The 17,521-nt window shown below is 38.0% G+C and overlaps 1 protein-coding gene, 1 long non-coding RNA gene and 1 pseudogene across 3 annotated transcripts in view; 2 read left to right on the top strand and 1 right to left on the bottom strand.

The window, feature by feature from the left end:
• LOC113612976 (uncharacterized) overlaps positions 1-17,521 on the bottom strand; it is a 171,433-nt gene that overhangs the window by 92,916 nt on the left and 60,996 nt on the right. The window lies entirely within an intron of this gene.
• The window catches only part of A2M (alpha-2-macroglobulin), a 40,680-nt gene that overhangs the window by 2,819 nt on the left and 20,340 nt on the right, over positions 1-17,521 (top strand). Inside the window, exons 3-16 of the mRNA XM_027093320.1 lie at positions 2,560-2,719; positions 2,881-2,933; positions 4,603-4,623; positions 4,888-5,056; positions 5,502-5,586; positions 6,917-7,037; positions 7,805-7,919; positions 8,066-8,175; positions 10,234-10,395; positions 11,789-12,016; positions 12,259-12,328; positions 13,455-13,597; positions 14,637-14,786; positions 16,687-16,854. Of these exons, the coding sequence (XP_026949121.1) occupies positions 2,560-2,719; positions 2,881-2,933; positions 4,603-4,623; positions 4,888-5,056; positions 5,502-5,586; positions 6,917-7,037; positions 7,805-7,919; positions 8,066-8,175; positions 10,234-10,395; positions 11,789-12,016; positions 12,259-12,328; positions 13,455-13,597; positions 14,637-14,786; positions 16,687-16,854 (1,755 nt within the window). The remainder of the gene's footprint in view (positions 1-2,559; positions 2,720-2,880; positions 2,934-4,602; positions 4,624-4,887; positions 5,057-5,501; positions 5,587-6,916; positions 7,038-7,804; positions 7,920-8,065; positions 8,176-10,233; positions 10,396-11,788; positions 12,017-12,258; positions 12,329-13,454; positions 13,598-14,636; positions 14,787-16,686; positions 16,855-17,521) is intronic.
• On the top strand, positions 3-1,783 carry LOC113612975 (non-histone chromosomal protein HMG-14 pseudogene; annotated as a pseudogene).

Here is a 17,521-nt window from a genome sequence, read left to right as displayed (position 1 = left end):
GACTTAAAATACTTGTTTCTATCGGTTGGGAACATAGGCAACCAGAATTCAGTCAAGATAAGACTTTGAGAGGCTGGCATGGACTTCAGGAAGGAATCTAAATGTAGCGACTAAGTGTAGAAATTAAGAAGCAATGCATGAATTTCCAATATAAATAATAGTAGACCAATATTTATAGAGATATTAAAATCAACTTAATGATTAGAGAAAATTCCTATTAACCAGAAAAAAAAGAAAAGCAGTATGCACTAGACAAAGGGAAAATATGAGTTCTCCTGAAAATTAAAATGGAAAAAATACTAACAAAACTAGGCCACTGTTTAACATAAGCCCCAGTAGTGGGCTGACAGGAACACACCACCCCATACTCTTTCTAAGAGTGAACTTGTAGAAATTACCATGAGTGACTATCCAATAGCTCTTCAGAGTTGCCCATGTATAGAATCCTTACAGCGTACAGCCAATAATATGTTGCAGTTTCCTTTCTCATAGCCTTAAGAGATGCTTCTACCATGCTCTTTTACCACATAACATCAGTTTGGTAAAGTTCAGTGTATAAGTGAATCAAAACTGTATTAGCGAGCTCGGGCGGCGGGAGGACCGGCAGAGGCCAGGCACCCCAGCTTCGCCAAGGCTCTCGGTGTGCGGGGCTCGCAGGCCCCCGGCACGTGCCAGCCCCACCGCCACCATGGCCAAGAGGAAGGTCAGCTCCGCCGACGGGGCGGCGAAGGAGGAGCCCAAGAGGAGGCTGACAAGGCTTTCAGCGAAACCGGCTCCTGAAAAAGTGGAAACGAAGCCAAAAAAGCGGCAGGAAAGGATAAATCTTCAGACAAAAACGTGCAAACAAAAAGGAAAAGGGGAGCAAAGGGAAAACAGGCCGAAGTGGCTAACCAAGAGACTAAAGAAGACTCACCTGCAGAAAACGGAGAAACTGAAAACGAGGAGAGCCCAGCCTCTGATGAAGCAGGAGAGAAAGAAGCCAAGTCTAATGAATATCACACAGTTGGTCCTATCAGTGGTTCCCGTCTCCCTTCTTGTACAATACAGAGGAATATTTTTATCAACTATTTTGTAAATGCAAATTTTTAAGTAGCTTTAGAAACATTTTTAAAAAGGAGGGAATCCTACCTCATCCCATTTTTTAAGTGTAAATGCTTTTTTTTAAGAGGTGAAATCATTTGCTGGTTGTTTACTTTTTGGTACCACCAGAAAATAGTGGGATATTGAATGTGGCAGGCATTGTCTTGGGTGCCAGCTTAACATTCCATAGATGGGCAATATTTTATATCCTATAATACAAAGCATACTAAATGGCAGTTTGGAGTCAGTTGTGCATTTAATGCCTTGAACACTTTAAATTACTTCTCCTCCCATGTTGTTTTTGGTAGAATTATTTCCTAAAGCAAACCACTCACCCCTTGATCTTGGCTCTCCTGGTCAGAATTTTGTGCACTCTGTAACATCTTTGGTCGTGGTAGTCCAGTTCTTCTAGTAACTTTGTTAATGTGCTATGAACGATTGACAGTTTGGGTATGTAGTGTATATGATATTAAATTGTGAATTAGTGGGACTTACGATGTAACAGCATATCAATATTTGAAGGTATTGGTACTTGATAGCCTGTCAAGGAAAATTTGCCTCCAAATTTTAAGCTGGAAGGTCACTGGAGTAACTGTTCAGAAAAGAATCACAACTACATGATTTTTTAGATTTTTGGTATGTATGTTAAGAATTGTGTACAAATTGAAATGTCTGTGTACTGATCCTCAAAACAACCAATAAAACATCTCAATTATGAAAGAAAAAAAAACTGTATTAGCTGATTTGCAGCAACCTGGATGGACCTGGAGATTATCATACTAAGTGAAGTAAGTCAGACAGAGAAAGACAAATATCATATGATATTGCTTATATCCAGAATCTAAAAACAAATGGATACAAATGAACTTATTTACAAAACAGAAACAGACTCACAGACTTGGAGACAAACATGGTTATCAGGGGAAGGGTGGGGAGGAGGATAGATTGAGTTTGGGATCAACACGTACACACGGCTATATTTAAAATAGATAACCAACAAGGACCTACTGTATAGCACAGGGAACTCTGCTCAATATCCTGTAATAACCTCAATGGGAAAAGGATTTGAAAAAGAATAGATACATGTATGTGTATAACTGAATCACCTCGCTATACACCCGAAACTAACACAACATTGTTAATCAACTCTACTCCAACATAAAATAAAAATTTTAAAATGAATAAATAAAGCAAAAACATTTTTTAAAAACCTGTATTGGCTGATCTATAAGGAGATGTGAGTATCATTTATGACCTCTCTCACTGATGTAATTTCCTCCATCCTGTGTTCTGTCTTCCCATTTGTAAATGACAGAAGTCATTCTGTCTGTGAATTCCTGTCCATGCCAAATTTCCCTGATGAGAATGAGAGAGTGAAATTAAGTAAAAGGGACAAGATTCCCAGGGAGAAGTGGGACAGGGACTGGAGGAAGAAACTTGGCAGATGAACGGGTTCTCAGGATCTCTCCTATATTTCAGATCCCAAGATCTCCATCCAATGAGGAGGTAATGTTCCTCACTATCCAAGTGAAAGGACCAACGCAAGAATTCAAGAAGCGGACCACAGTGTTGGTTAAAAATGAAGAGAGTCTGGTCTTTGTCCAGACAGACAAACCCATCTACAAACCAGAGCAGACAGGTACAAAAAGGCCTATGGTCAGGACAACTTCAAAAAAGAAAGATCTTCCTACCCTGTGTATTCCCCAGTCAAAGGAATCCTGGTTCCCTTATAGTCTGTCTTACTAGCCTATAGGCCTGGCTTCAGGTTTCTGGGACTCATGAAAAATATTTCTGTTTCAGTGAAATTTCGTGTTGTCTTGTTGGATGAAAATTTTCACCCCCTGAATGAGTTGGTAAGTGTCCTAATATCCATCTAGAATTATTATTATCTATATAAACAGGCTGAGAGTTTGTTTTTGGTGTTGGGAGAGAACCAGGGAGAGGAAGAATCTGGTACTGAAAGCAGTACTTTCTGGCATTGCCATAGTGCAAGATCCTCATTTAAAACAGTATTCTGGGTCAAGAGAGTAGCTGATTCTTTCTTGGTACTGATACTTGGTCAGTTGTCACACAAACTTACTCTTTAGAAAATTCTCAATTAGCCAAACTAGAAAGATACACTATATAATAAATAAACCATCAAAAAACTTAGGTTTAAATGACTTCTCAAAGATTCAAACTTTTTCTAAACACAAAACCCCTCCTATAAAGGAAGGAGAGTGTAATCAATGTTTGTTCCTCAAGACTAACACTCTCAATTTTAATGTAGACAAGAAACCAAAGCCTTAATTTTTCTCTCCTAGATCTAGTCCTCAACCACATTTTCTTATCTCAGAAAGAGGCAATTTTCAATGAAAAGCCAAGGACTCTGTTGACTATAGCCCCTCCGCCCCCAACTTCCTTTTCCCCTCTTAAAAGTGTTCTCTTTCCCTTGCCATAGAGTTTGCAATTCCCTGCTGATTCTGATCAAACCCATCTTTGCTAGGGGGTGAAGAAGGGAAAGGGATGGGAGAGAAAGAAGCAACTTTTCTCTTCTAGCTCCTCAGGCAAAGGATTAAGGCATATTCCTTCGTCTCACCCACATCCATTTCATCAGAAAATCATGTTAGTTTAAATATATCCAGACCATGTTTTACCACATGAATTGCTACGACCTTGTCCTGACCAGTATCACCTCTAAACAAGACTATTACAATAGCCTTGAAATTGGTCTCCTGGTTTCCACTTACACTCCTCTATCTAAAATCAAACACCTAGCCCTTCACTCTATCAGCTTAACTCTGCTTTGTTTTTATTTCTTGACATTTACCACTACCTCAAATCTATCTATCTATATCTCAAATATATATATAAAATATATGTATCTCAAATATATATGTCAAACATATATATCTCAAATATATATCTATATATATCAAAAATATATATTTCATATATGACTGTGTTTCTCATGTATCCATCCCTATTAGAATGTAAGCTCCATGAAAGCAGATCTGTTGTTCTTTTGTGCATTGCTCTGTTCATAGCACCTAGAATGATACACAGCACATGTTAGGCACTTAATAAATATTAGTTTTAAAAATGAATAAGCGTTGATAGTAGAGGAGCTATTCCCAGTCGTCCTTATTCTTAGAACTACCTAAGAATTCTGTGACCCACCTTAATATTTGGATCTGAACATGGTTACTTATAATTCCATTAGTGTTGATTTCTCAATCTGTAAAATAGCACAGCAAAGGAATGTTCTTCACTGGGATACTGTAAGCATTTAAGTCATATCAGTAAATACCATTCCTAATGAATGGCACGTATGCATTTGTTGCTCACACCCAGTAAGTACTTAACATTACTTATTAATTGCTTGTAATGGATTAATCAAAAGTTCTGTAAAACTTAATCTGGAACTTTTCTGTGTTTTACTACAGATAAAGTTATTCTGCATAAGGCTGTCTTGCTTATAAATCAGAACTGCGAATATCTAAGAACAATTCTAAACTCCTTTCTCTCTCTTTTGTCTTTCAGATTCCACTAGTATATATTGAGGTAAGCAATGTGAAACATTCCATAATCAGACACAAATAATAAACTTAGGGAAAATGTTCTTATTTGAGAGATTCTTACAATATTCCAGAAACTTGTCATTAAGGGAGAAGACTTCAAACTCATGTAACACTAGATGGTTCCAAGTCATCTCCCTTCCCCACCCCTCCCCACCTCTTTGTGAATAACATAGGAGTCCCCATAGATTTCCTTTATTGTCTCTCATGCTCTGGGCTCTTTTGTAAATTACAATTACTGTGTCCACAGGACCCCAAAGGAAATCGCATCATGCAATGGCAGAACCTCAAGGTAGAGAGTGGCCTCAAGCAGTTGACCTTTCCCCTCTCATCAGAGCCCTTTCAGGGCTCCTATAAGGTGGTGGTACAGAAGGAATCAGGTGAAATGGCAGAGCACCCCTTCACCGTGGAGGAATTTGGTATGGATTATGCAAAACCATGGAACAGTTTTTTCATATTTAAACTTCTAGGGCCTAGAATTTGAGTTTCTTTGGAATTACTTTCTATTTCCCACGGGTGAGATTAGGCTTGGAGTGGAACCAATTACTTCTAATCCAATGAGGACCATCAATGATTCGTGAATAGGATGTCATATAGCATTTTTTGTAGCAATTTTTAATCTTCAAAAAAAATGTAAAACATTCTTAGTCCAGTGGAGTCTCCCATAATTCATTAAGGTTACATTGATCCATCATAGTCTTTCAACCAGGATCTCCATTTGAGAGAAAGGTGGATATATTGGAGAAGTGGGCTACCTTTTCAGGGCCCTAAAATATGATTAGAGAATTGTTATGAGAACCTGGAAATACCAATTCCCCAGAAGTTGAAAAACAATCACCAACTTCCTTTACCTCCAATCAACAGTGCTTCCTAAGTTTGAAGTGCAAGTAAGAGTGCCAAGGATAATCACCATCTTGGAAGAAGAGATGAATGTGTCAGTGTGTGGCCTGTGAGTTTATACTTTTAAAAAATCTTTGGCGAGGGGAATTATTTAAAGGAGACTCACCCTTTGGGATATTTTAACTAGCTTGTCTAGAAGCAGTGCAGCACAAATACCTTAAATACATGGGAGCATCCCCATCTCTAGAACTTTCCTCTCCTGTTGCTTTTCTATTTCCCTTCTTATTTTCTTTCATGTCCTTTCCAACATTATTATAACTATCATGGGGCAGGCAACTGTTCCTAGAGCTAAGCTATGCTAATAGGATTGATTCTGAAAGTAATAAAGCTACTCGCGCATGCACGTACACATGTACACACACAAATGAGATAGTGTTGAAGTGTAGTGACTTTCCCTTTACCAGGTTGTAAAGTAAATTCAATCATCAACAGATCATTTACTTGACCTTGGATACATAGTGGAAAAATAGCTCAGATTCAGAATTTGTAGAGATAGGCGTATTACAGAAATGTCGTCTAACTCATCTGTCTACCTAAGGCATGTCACATACTTCTCTGAACTGCCATTTTCACTGATGAGAGTAGACATGATCTCACAGTCAGTCTTTTCCAACCTTGAAAATTCATGTTTCTAGGATCTTATTGCTCCCATCTCCAGCAGCCCAGCAGTAGCAGTACAGAAAGAACAGCCAGAGTGAAGAAACCAGTCCTAAAGACCTTCAGCTGGGTCCCTGCCCCAGCACTATCTCAGAGTAAGGTCACCAAGCTCCTGATCCCACAGAGCTGGTGAACCAGTACTCTTGCAAATATAGATATAGAGGGTATTTTGAATAGGGAAGGAACAAATACCCTCAAAACCACAGCAATTATCAATGATACATTTATAGCACAATCCCATTTTTGTAAAAAGTAAACAAGTAAAAGTCTATATGAACAGAGATGGCTACACATAGGAAGAGGATGATGGAAGGAGAGATACCATCATATTAATAGTTTATATTCCTAGGTAGAATTGAGAGCGTTTATTTCTTGTCTTTGTTTTGTTTTGTTGGTATTGTTTTTTCTCTTAAGATCTGGTGTAGCTTTGGCAAAAGAAAAATATTTTTTAAAAGATGAAACTGAAAATTAGAGATTAAGAAAAAAAAAAAAGACATGGTAAAAGAAGACTGAAGTAAATTCCAGCATGTTGCACTGGAAATTTCTAAAAGAGAAGGTTCGTTACTTAGTTTACTTGCCCTCAACACTGTATAAGCCCTGCAGAAATCAGAGGGAAGTACAGAGTCTAAAAATATACTATAGCTAAAGGGAAAATATAAACAGGTAGAAAATGGGGGTGTTCAATGTCTGATTTGATCCATTTGGCAATGTTCTTATGACAGATACACATATGGGAAGCCTGTCCCAGGACATGTGACTATAAACATGTGCAGAAAGTACAGTAACCCTTCTAACTGCTTTGGTGGAGAATCACATGCTGTCTGTGAGAAGTTCAGTCAGCAGGTATGTGGGAAACTACTCCTAGGGATTAACAGCCCAGGCACTGTTGATGAGCAGTGAGTTACAACATGGTGGTAACTCAGGAAGAGACCAATCTGTAAGAGAATTCTATGCTAGCTATAGTCGTTTTTTAAAAATCAGTGACTTAGCACAATAGGAATTATTTCTTGTAATTGTCCATTGTGGGTATTCTTGGTGCACCAAGCACCCAGGATGATTGAAGTTGAACCATCTCCAGTACCTGGTACCTAAAGCCGCCTTGAGTATCCATCCAATTATGTAAAGGAAGGAGAAAAAAAGCATACAAATCTTAACCACCTTGGCTGGGAAAGGTGTCAGTTTTTCTCTCTTTCTATGAGCAAGAGCTTGTCACATGGCCCCACCTAGATGCCAGGGAGCTGGGAAACACAGTGCCCAGATGGGCAGCCACTTCCCAGCCACAGCTGTAAACTATGGAAGGGAAGCCAGGCTTCGGTGAAGAGTTAGCTGCCTGCTACAGTAAGATTACCCCCCAAGTTTTAAGGCATTTCTTCATTTCTTCACCTCATTCACTCTGGGGAATATCAGATACTAAGGAATACACCTGTCAGTTATAAGCCAGAAACTGTTGTGAGATGTAATTATAATTAATCCCCAGAGAATATTTATTGTGTTCTCATCATACAAAATTCCTAGGTTATGTTGCCTCAAAAAAAAAAAATGCCACCAGATTAACTGACCACTGATTTGTCCAGTCTTATGTTTTTGTATTTTATTTCGTCCCCTCCTAGCTAAACAGCCAGGGCTGCTTCTCGCAGCAAGTAAAGACCAAGATCTTCCAAATGAAGAGACAAGAGTTTGAAATGAAAATTGAAGTGGAGGCCAAGATTCAAGAAGAAGGAACAGGTGTGTATACCTCATGGGTATGGGAGGAAGAACAATGGACATGGATTTAGTTCCTTTGCCAAACAGTGAACTAAAAGGGAGGAAGTAGTATAAGTTCAGGGAGAGCATCCTTCCAAAAGTGAACTTATTTTTTCCTTCTTTTTCAGAGGTGGAATTAACTGGAAAAGGGACCACTGAAATAACAAGAACCATAACCAAACTCTCATTTGTGAAAGTAGACTCAGACGCTAGACGAGGGATTCCCTTCTTTGGGCAGGTGAGGTATTTTTCAATTCACAAATCAAACTGTACTCTCACCTAATACGTACAACATATTCTGCTAAAACTATACCTGGTTAATATTATCTGTTGATTAATATAATCAAGGGTATAAACCCACATAAAATAGATTTGTTCCTCTAAATTTGTACATCAAATCTATAAAACCATTCTAAAGCACTATCAAAATTAGAAGGTTTTGGGAACAGCACTGAGTGATGTCACTCAATCTCTTTCCCATGGGGTTTACCAGGCAGTCTCAGATTTTTATAATATTTTTTCACAAAGTGTCTCGAAATTCCTGATAGCCAATCACATTATCCTTCTAACATTAACTTTGTATGGAAATGGGTGGGTAGGTGGCTTTCATTTTTATTTTGAAATATAAAAGATTCTGCTGTACCTGGTGTTTCTTTCATGGATATTACATATACATTACTTTTTCAAGTATATTTTATTTTACTCAAGTATACTTATTCAAATATATTTGTTTTATTTTAGCAAGTATATTTTAAAAACAGTACACAGAGGGGTAAAATACTGCTATTTAAAGTATACCCAGGGCTTCCCTGGTGGCGCAGTGGTTGAGAGTCCACCTGCCGATGCAGGGGACACGGGTTCGTGCCCGGGTCTGGAAAGATCCCACATGCCACGGAGCGGCTGGGCCCATGAGCCATGGCCGCTGAGCCTGCGCGTCCGGAGCCTGTGCTCCGCAACGGGAGAGGCCACAACAGTGAGAGGCCCGCGTACCGCAAAAAAAATAATAATAATAAAGTATACCCAGATTTTAAAGATATAAATTTTTTCTCTCAGATCTACAAAAAAAATCTGCTACTGTTATTTTTCTGCTTACTGTTATAAGCAGATGTGCTAATGGACCTTTCGGACTCCAGAAGTCTGAGATGAGAGTTGTATGTACCTCCATGCGTAATTACTGTGCATCCTGTTTTTAATGGAAATATTATAAGATGTCAGCTGTGGAGTGTGTAAAAGACAGAGGGACCAGGCTCCACAAAAAGAGTAGTGGAATAAATTTTAGAATGTCTTGATTATGCTATGACAGCAAACATGTTCAGAAACTTTGGTGACTTCCTAAAATGAAAGTTCACTTCTTTAAACTTCTCAGAAGTATATTGTACTTTTTTGAGATTTTATTCCTGCTAAATAACTATCCTATTATCATAAGACTCTCTCACCAAAAGTGAAAGAATCAGAATTTTGTACCTATCCTGGTATACAGCTGACATTTCATTAGCAAACTTAGATCTTGTTAATCAATTACAAATACTAATCCAAGTCTGCTGGTTGTGCTTCCTTCTACCAAAAGTAGTTTATACTGAGAAAAAAAATCACCATCTTTAAAATCTGAACTGAGCTACTAATCTTCTGGGTTCAGTATTAGCAGTAATTTGACTTTAGGCCCTTATTTAATATTCTATGCTTCTTTTCAATTTTACATTTTTCAGATGGGAAGTACCTCATAAAATCTACCTACCTTCCAAAAGTTTGCAAATCTAGGTCAAGAAGCAGATATCATATATAAAACTAGAGGAGCACACAGGACAATATATTAGCAATTACTAATATTAAATCTCAGAACACTAATCTGTAGAAAGGGAATGGTCTGCCATAAAATAAGTATTTGAGGCTCAATTAAATTTGACTAATGGGTTAAAAATTTTCATTATGGCTCTTGTGGTCTGTGACTTTCCAAAAGTTATATATAATATATAGAGTATTTCAAAATATCCACAGAATACATTTCTCAGGTCACCTCTATTATCTCCATCATTCTCTACCCTTTTACACTATTTTTCGTCTTAGGACTGATTACCACTAAATAAGTATATATTACGCATTTATTTAGCAGCTATCTCTTTTACTGGACCGTATGCTCTATGATAGAAGGAACTTTGTTTTGTTCACTGCTGTAGCCTCAATGCCTCGAACCATGTCTGACATATTGGACACACTCAATAAATATTTGTAATAAAATGAATGTTTGGTGTCTATTGGATATTAGCCACATAACTGATCTGCAGCTTTTAATCTTCAGGTGCGCCTAGCAGATGGAAAAGGTGTCCCTATACCAAATAAACTCATCTTCATCACAGCAGAGGAAGCCCACTATGACTCCAACGCCACCACTGATGAGCACGGCCTGGTGCAGTTCTCCATCAACACCACCAGCATCACGGGCACCTCCCTCACTGTCAGGGTAAGTTTGGAGGGAAGTTACCAATGATGTGAAGAAGTCTTGGAAGAAAGGTTGCAACCGAAAAGTGATGGCATTTCCAAGTTGTGTTTAGTCTTAGGAAAAAAAAATGCGAAACTAAAAACCAATTCATGGTCAATTTTGAAAAAGTTTGTTAAAAGGAGGCAGTATAGTGTTGTGGCTAAAGTGGGGGCTCCACGTGTGCACTCGCGTGTAGCGACATGAATCGTGCAAACGCTGTGGGAAGCAGCGTGGCAGTCCCCCCAAATGAGAACTACCATATGATCCAGTATTCTAACTGCTGAGTATACCTTCAAAAGAATTGAAAACAGAATCTCAAAGGGATACTTGCACAGCCCTGTTCATAGCAGCACTATTCACAGTAGCCAAGAGGTGGAAGCAACCCAAATATCCATCAACAGATGAACAGATAAACAGAATGTGGTATATATGTACAGTGGAATAGTATTCAGCCTTAAAAAGGAAGGCTGTCACAGGCTACAGTGTGGACGAACCTTGAAGACATTATGCTAAGTGAAATATCCAGTTACAAAAAACAAATCGCGTATGACTCCACTTGCATGAGGTATCTAAAGCACTCAAAGCCATAGAAATAGAAAGTAGAATGGTGGTTGCCAGGGGTTGGGAAGAAGGAGAAATGAGGAGTTGGTATTTAATGGGGACAGTGTTTTAGTTTTGCAAGATGAAAGGATTCTGGAGATGGGCTGCATATTACTTAACACTACCAAACTGTACATTTTAAAATGGTTAAGATGGTAATTTATGTTGTGTTTTTTACCACAATTTTTTTAAGTGTAGGTTCCAGAATCAGATAAATTAGATTAAAATCCTGGCTCAACTCTATATTAAGAGCAAATAACTAAGAGTTGAGTATAGACTTCAACTACTTCACTAACTCAACTCTTGAACCAATGCTATTTACAGAAAGTGTTCTCAGACCCCTAAGGTTGCAATATTACATTTATTCATAATACCCATTTGAAACCCATCATAAATGAGGCACCTACTCTCTGATATGCAATTCTTCCGTTTCTGAGGATTAGTCTCCTCAGTGAGGTTTCATAGCTCCAATGTCTCTGTCTGAATAGGTAAAGTAGCCAAAGAAATGTAAGCCAAGCTAATCAGAGCAAAGGATGCCTCCTTTTATGCTCTTCACAAATGTAAAAATCAATACCAACTCAAGGAGCCTCCGTCCTGTAAAGGCCTGCAATACTGATAAACAAAATAAGGGACCGTCCTCTCTCACTTTTGAGTGTAGAGCACCAGATTTCTAGGTACTAGTTAAGGTAGGATACTAAACGAATGCAATTCTGGAGCACACTGATTCTCTATGACATATAATCTATAAGATAATATTGTTTTTCTAATTCATTAGGTCAGACACAAGGATCATAGTACCTGCTATGGCTACCAGTGGCTGTCAGAAGAGTATGAAGAAGCTTATCACACTGCTAATCTTGTATTCTCCCAAAGCAAGAGCTTTGTCCACCTTGAGCCCTTGCCTCGGGAACTGCCCTGCGGCCGAGCTCAGACAGTCCAAGCACATTATATGCTGAATGGACAGGCCCTGCAGGAGCTGAAGGAGCTCGTGTTCTATTACCTGGTGAGAAGGAAGGCCACTACTCTGACTCATCTGTAAACTCCTGTGTGAGCAAGGATTTATGAAGCTCTTTAGGCATCGCAACTTTGACCTCTTAACCATGTTCCTTTTGAAAGTCTGACTTCTCTCAGGGCTAATTATTGCCAGCAGGGGCTCAATAAAACAAGCATATCACATAGAGAGCAAGACTTGGGGTCAGATATCTGTCCGGCAAATTAAATCCCTTTTCATTTCCTTTTTTGCAGGTAATGGCAAAGGGAGACATTGTCCGATCTGGGACTCACGTACTGCCCCTGCCCGTGCACCAGGGAGACAGTGAGTATTTCCATAATTCCCCATTTCTGCCATACTCAGTCACTTGCAACCTTACACTGCAGAAATACCAGGAATAGCTTCAAATAAAGAGAGAGAATTTTCATCTAACCCTAATAAGGAAGTTGAAAGGGGAAAGCAATAATGTTTCTTTCTTTTTTTAAACCCTTTATCAAATATTTATTTTCTTTTCTTTCAGGTTATTCTGTTCAGATTATTTAAAGTGTTTAGTTGTTTCATAATTTATGCTTATTCCAAATTTTCAAACCATAAATAGTCATGGACCTCCTTCTCAAAATGACATTTCAAAATTGTTTTAGACAATGGAGAGAAGGTAAAACTTTGGAGTGTCTTCTATATGTTAGGTCTTGTGCTGAGTCATTTATATCTTTACATCATATTTCCCTTTTGAAGAGAGCTATGATTTTATGAAGAGGTAAACTGGACTCTCCCCAGGAACAAATGTGGAACAATATAATCCTCTGAAGGTTTCACCTATCCTAAGGGAGTCTAAAAGTTCCCTTAAGAAAATTATCAGTGAACTACTCTTTTGTTGCTACTTTGTAGCAACATAGAAGCACTATAGTAGAGAAGTTCGATGCAACTTCTAACAGTTCTATGTAGGCACCAAAAAATAAGTTGCAAAGGAGCTCAGTACTCCTCTTAAGAAGAAAGAATAGAATATCTGGTTCATAGAAAGTTAAAGAGGATATAGGGGTAAATACAATGTGTTAAACTCTTACTATTACATCTCGCAACTTCAAGTACTATTTCCCTTCTCTAGTGTAAAATCTAGATCAAATGGTAGCCAAATGGATGTCTCCACATCCTTAGATAGCATCAGAACTTTGTATAGATGAACTCAAGCTTCAAACTGGGGAGAAATCATTATGCGATTTTGAGAGAAGATGGGGGGCTATGATAAGGTTGTTGTTTTTTTTTTAAGCCAGGATTCTTAGAGATAGCCATCCATTTATTACATCTACTATTTCTTATATCTGTTACATCTACTAATAGAGTCATCAACCAGACCAGGCTCCTAAAATGACATTGAACAGCAGAAAAGTGTTATTTCAGCCCTGAGCTGTCTAACCCATGACCACTTCCTTTCATTCTCTCTGTGCTCCAGTGGAAGGCCATTTTCCCCTGTCAGTCCCTGTGGAGTCAGACATTGCTCCCGTCGCTAGGTTGCTCATCTATGCCATTTTACCTGATGGGGAAGTGGTTGGTGACTCTGCAAAATATGAGGTCGAAAACTGTCTGGCCAACAAGGTGGGTGTTTTATATCATAAATTTTTCAACATTTAAAACTAGAAGTTACTATCACTATCAATTATTTTCTACATGCAAGCACTGGGGCCAAAAGGGTTAAATGAATTCACCAGAGGTTTTCAGCAAGGTAATGGCAGATCACACTAAGAAGCCATGTCAAGAGAAAAATAAATATCATATATTAACACATATATGTGAAATCTAGAAAAATGGTACAGATAAACCTATTTGGGAATAGAGGGCAGGAACAGGGACACAGACATAAGGAACAAACATGTGGACAAGGAGAGGGGAAGGGAGGGTGGGATGAACTGGGAGATTGGGATTGACGTATAAACACTACCGTGTGTAAAACAGATGGCTGGTGAGAACCTGCTGTATAGCACAGGGAGCTCAGCTCGGTGCTCTGTGGTGACCTAGATGGGTGGGATGGGTGGCGGGGGGGGCGTGGGAGGGAGGTTCAAGAGGGAGGAGATATATGTATACATATGGTTGATTCACTTTGTTGTACAGCGGAAACTAACACAACATTGTAAAGCAACTATACCCCAATTTAAGAAAAAAAAAAAAGAAGCTATCCACGTCACTTGACTCCTAGTGCAAAATTCTCATGCATTGTCTCTTACCATATGATACAGTTCAGAGTACCTTGTTCCCTTCTCTTACGATGAAATGTTGGAAAACATGTAACCAAGTTTATAAGACTACAAAAGGGCCAAAGGAAAAATACAAGAGCATCTAGAACCATTTGCATTCCGCCCACAGTTAGTTAATGAACACCTCACTATGTATCAAAGGTAAAAAATAGCATCTCCAATTTAATAACTTATAAAAACAGATATCATTATAATAGCTCAACTGATGAGAATCAGAGTGACAAAATAGGGAACCAAAGGCCTCAAGGCTTACATGGTGCCAAACATCAACAAAGTCAAACAAAGCGATTATGCATTGAATTTGCGGAGCACCCAGGAAATGCTGGTGAACGCATGGGTGAATCAGGAAATTTGTTTTTCTGACTTTGTCCCCAATTCCACAGGTGGGTTTGAACTTCAGCCCAGCACAGAGTCTCCCAGCCTCCCACGCCCGCCTGAAAGTCACCGCTTCCCCTCGGTCCCTCTGTGCCCTCCGCGCCGTGGACCAAAGTGTGCTGCTCATGAGTCCTGAGGCCGAGCTCTCTGTGGCCACGGTGAGTTCCATCAGCCCCAGGGGTCAGGAAGGGCCACATCAGGGACTCAGAGCAAGAAAAAACCCTGAGTGGGATAGCATCTATTAAAGTTATATTTATCTAGGAGTTAATAGTTTTGAGCTCTTTCATGTGCACTTTTTTTTGGTGAGGAAGATATTACATATGAATATCAATGTATAAATCATGCACCATCCAAAATCCCTGAAATCCTAGAGCTTTATGAAACCAATAGTAGGAGTTTTCAAACTAGTTTTAATATTTCAAAAAGTCTAACAGAAATGGTACATATACCTGCACTTAGACTGCACAGGCTAAGTGAAATATCAAACTTCTTTTAATAAGAATAGTATCAGTTGAAACACTGCATGCCCAAGATGAACACAATTTCTGAAGGAAGATCTGTATTGTCTCTGATTAATAAAAATTAGGAAAAATTAATTACCATGTGATAAATGACATTAATAAATGAAACCTTTTCAAATACTGGGTTAATAGGAAAAATAGCAAAAGGGTATGCTTAGTATAACAACGGGAAACTACTTAATGTGTCCTAATAGTAGTTTGCCCATTACTTCAAATTTTCAATGAGGGCAATTGGAATAACCTCTTACTGAAGTTTTTTTTCACTACCAAAATTTTATAAAGGGAAAGTTACGTTTTTACTTCCCTACAAGAGAAAAGAAAAGATCTCTTACTTTCTGGTCCTTCCAATAGTATTTAATTAAAAATATTAGAATACTTCTAAAGGAGATATTAAGTGCATAGTGGAAGCAAGGGAATATGTGGAACGCTAACATTAATGTTTTATGTTTGTATAACATAATTTTATAGTTCTCAAAGTTGTTTTCAATTATAACAATCCTAGTGGATAGATAAAGCAGAAAATTCTATTAGTTTGTTAATAATAAAGCAGAAGCTTTCATGTATCTAGTAGTAGACCTGGGTTAGAACAAGGGTTCCTCTCAATCTTTGATAATGTTTCATTAATGAAACACTTGCACCTAGTAGCATAAGTCACTCATTCAACACATATTTATTTAGTGCCTACTGTGTTCTGGGTGTGTCCTAAATTCTGGGGATCTCATAGTGAACTACTAGAAAGAAAAAAATCCATGCACTCATGGAACTTAATAGGTGAGACAGACAATAATTATGTGATATGCTTTGGAGAAAAATAAAGCAGAGGGAGGAGATGGAGAATGCTAAGAAGGAGCTGCCTTTGAGAAAGTGCTTCATTTCATTGTGCTACTCACTTTGCTAATCTATTCTTATCAAACAATTTTGAACTCCTATAAATATAAAACACCTACAGAATTTTTATGTTTGTCTTATTCTTCCCGTTGAAGTGAATTTGAAAGTATCATTTTCAGTATTCTACAGTTAAAGTTTTATGTATTTTATAAAGATATGGAGCATTTAGTTCCCATGGGTAATACTAAGAAAATACTGTCCTGACCTATACAGAGGATACATGCTTATCCATGTGCCTGTTTAGAACATGTTGTCCATTTACTTTGTTAAACACCGAGTAAGTTGCTAACCACCAGATAGAGACAAAACTATTACCTAATTCTGTCATCCTGAAGTGTTGCACAATGTCTCAAATATAGCAAACCTCAATTTCTCTTAATTAAGTTTTATTTCATTCCAGCAGAGTCTAGGGTTTGCCTCTGAATTGCATAACAGAAGATTATGATCCTGAGTACTTAGATAGGAATGTTTTAATTGTTTTTTTCCCTAAAATTGTTAAACGTTTTAAAAATCATCTTCTCTGTAAATTATCTAGGCAATGGAGTCACTCAAAGAAAGTCTGGTAGTGATTATTCTTTTCTTTTCTCCCTGCACTTAAGAAAAATAAGCCACAAGTAAGTTTGTCCTTTCGCCCTTTGCATTTGTACAGGTTTATAACCTGCTACCAGTAAAGGACCTCCACGGTTTCCCTGACCGTTTAAATCAACAGAAGGAAGACAATGAAGACTGCATCAGTCACCATAATGTCTATGTCAATGGGATCATGTATTCCCCAGTATCAAATACAAATGAAAAAGATATGTATAGCTTCCTAAAGGCAAGTCCATTATATTGCTGATGGTCAGTTCTTAAGGTTCACACAATATTATATATGGAAAAAAATATTTATTTTAATGCTTCCATATTATAGTTGAGGGTAATGGGACATAGAGAGGTCAAGTGACTTCTCCAAGGTCACTAATAGTAGCAGATCTACTAATAACAACAGAGCCAGGACTGGAACTTTTGGGATTATTAAGCAAGTTTTTTTCCTTCATTCATTTCATTCATTTATAAATATTACACATGTAAAATAATTACTGTTGAAAAAGGTTTAAAAACAGAATGAAATTATCTCTATAAGTATATCAATTTCCTTTCTACTCATGTGAACATTAAAAGTTTAATATTAGGGAGGGCATAGCTGTATGTGTATGGCTGATTCATTTTGTTGTGCAGTGGAGGCTAACACAACATTGTAAAGCAACCATACTCCAATTAAAGTTTTTTAAAAATGGTCAAATATCAGTAATTTCATATGGTTCTACCTGATTAGAATCATTAGACAGCTGAAAAACTGTAATATTTACACATCAAGTGAAACAATGCAAGCCTTTGTATTCCAAAGAAAAAAGTCTTTGCAGGAGAGAATGACCTCAGCTACTCTGAAATGTACTTAAACCACACATACTCAGCACCAGGGCTTATGGCGCTAGCTTCCCATG

Source organism: Aethalodelphis obliquidens, unplaced genomic scaffold (assembly GCF_003676395.1).
Source record: "Aethalodelphis obliquidens isolate GAN/ISIS:26980383/991018 unplaced genomic scaffold, ASM367639v1 scaffold83, whole genome shotgun sequence".
Classification (NCBI taxonomy): domain Eukaryota; kingdom Metazoa; phylum Chordata; class Mammalia; order Artiodactyla; family Delphinidae; genus Aethalodelphis; species Aethalodelphis obliquidens.
The sequence above is the reverse complement of the archived record's forward strand: the minus strand, read 5'-3'. Positions and strand labels throughout refer to the sequence as shown.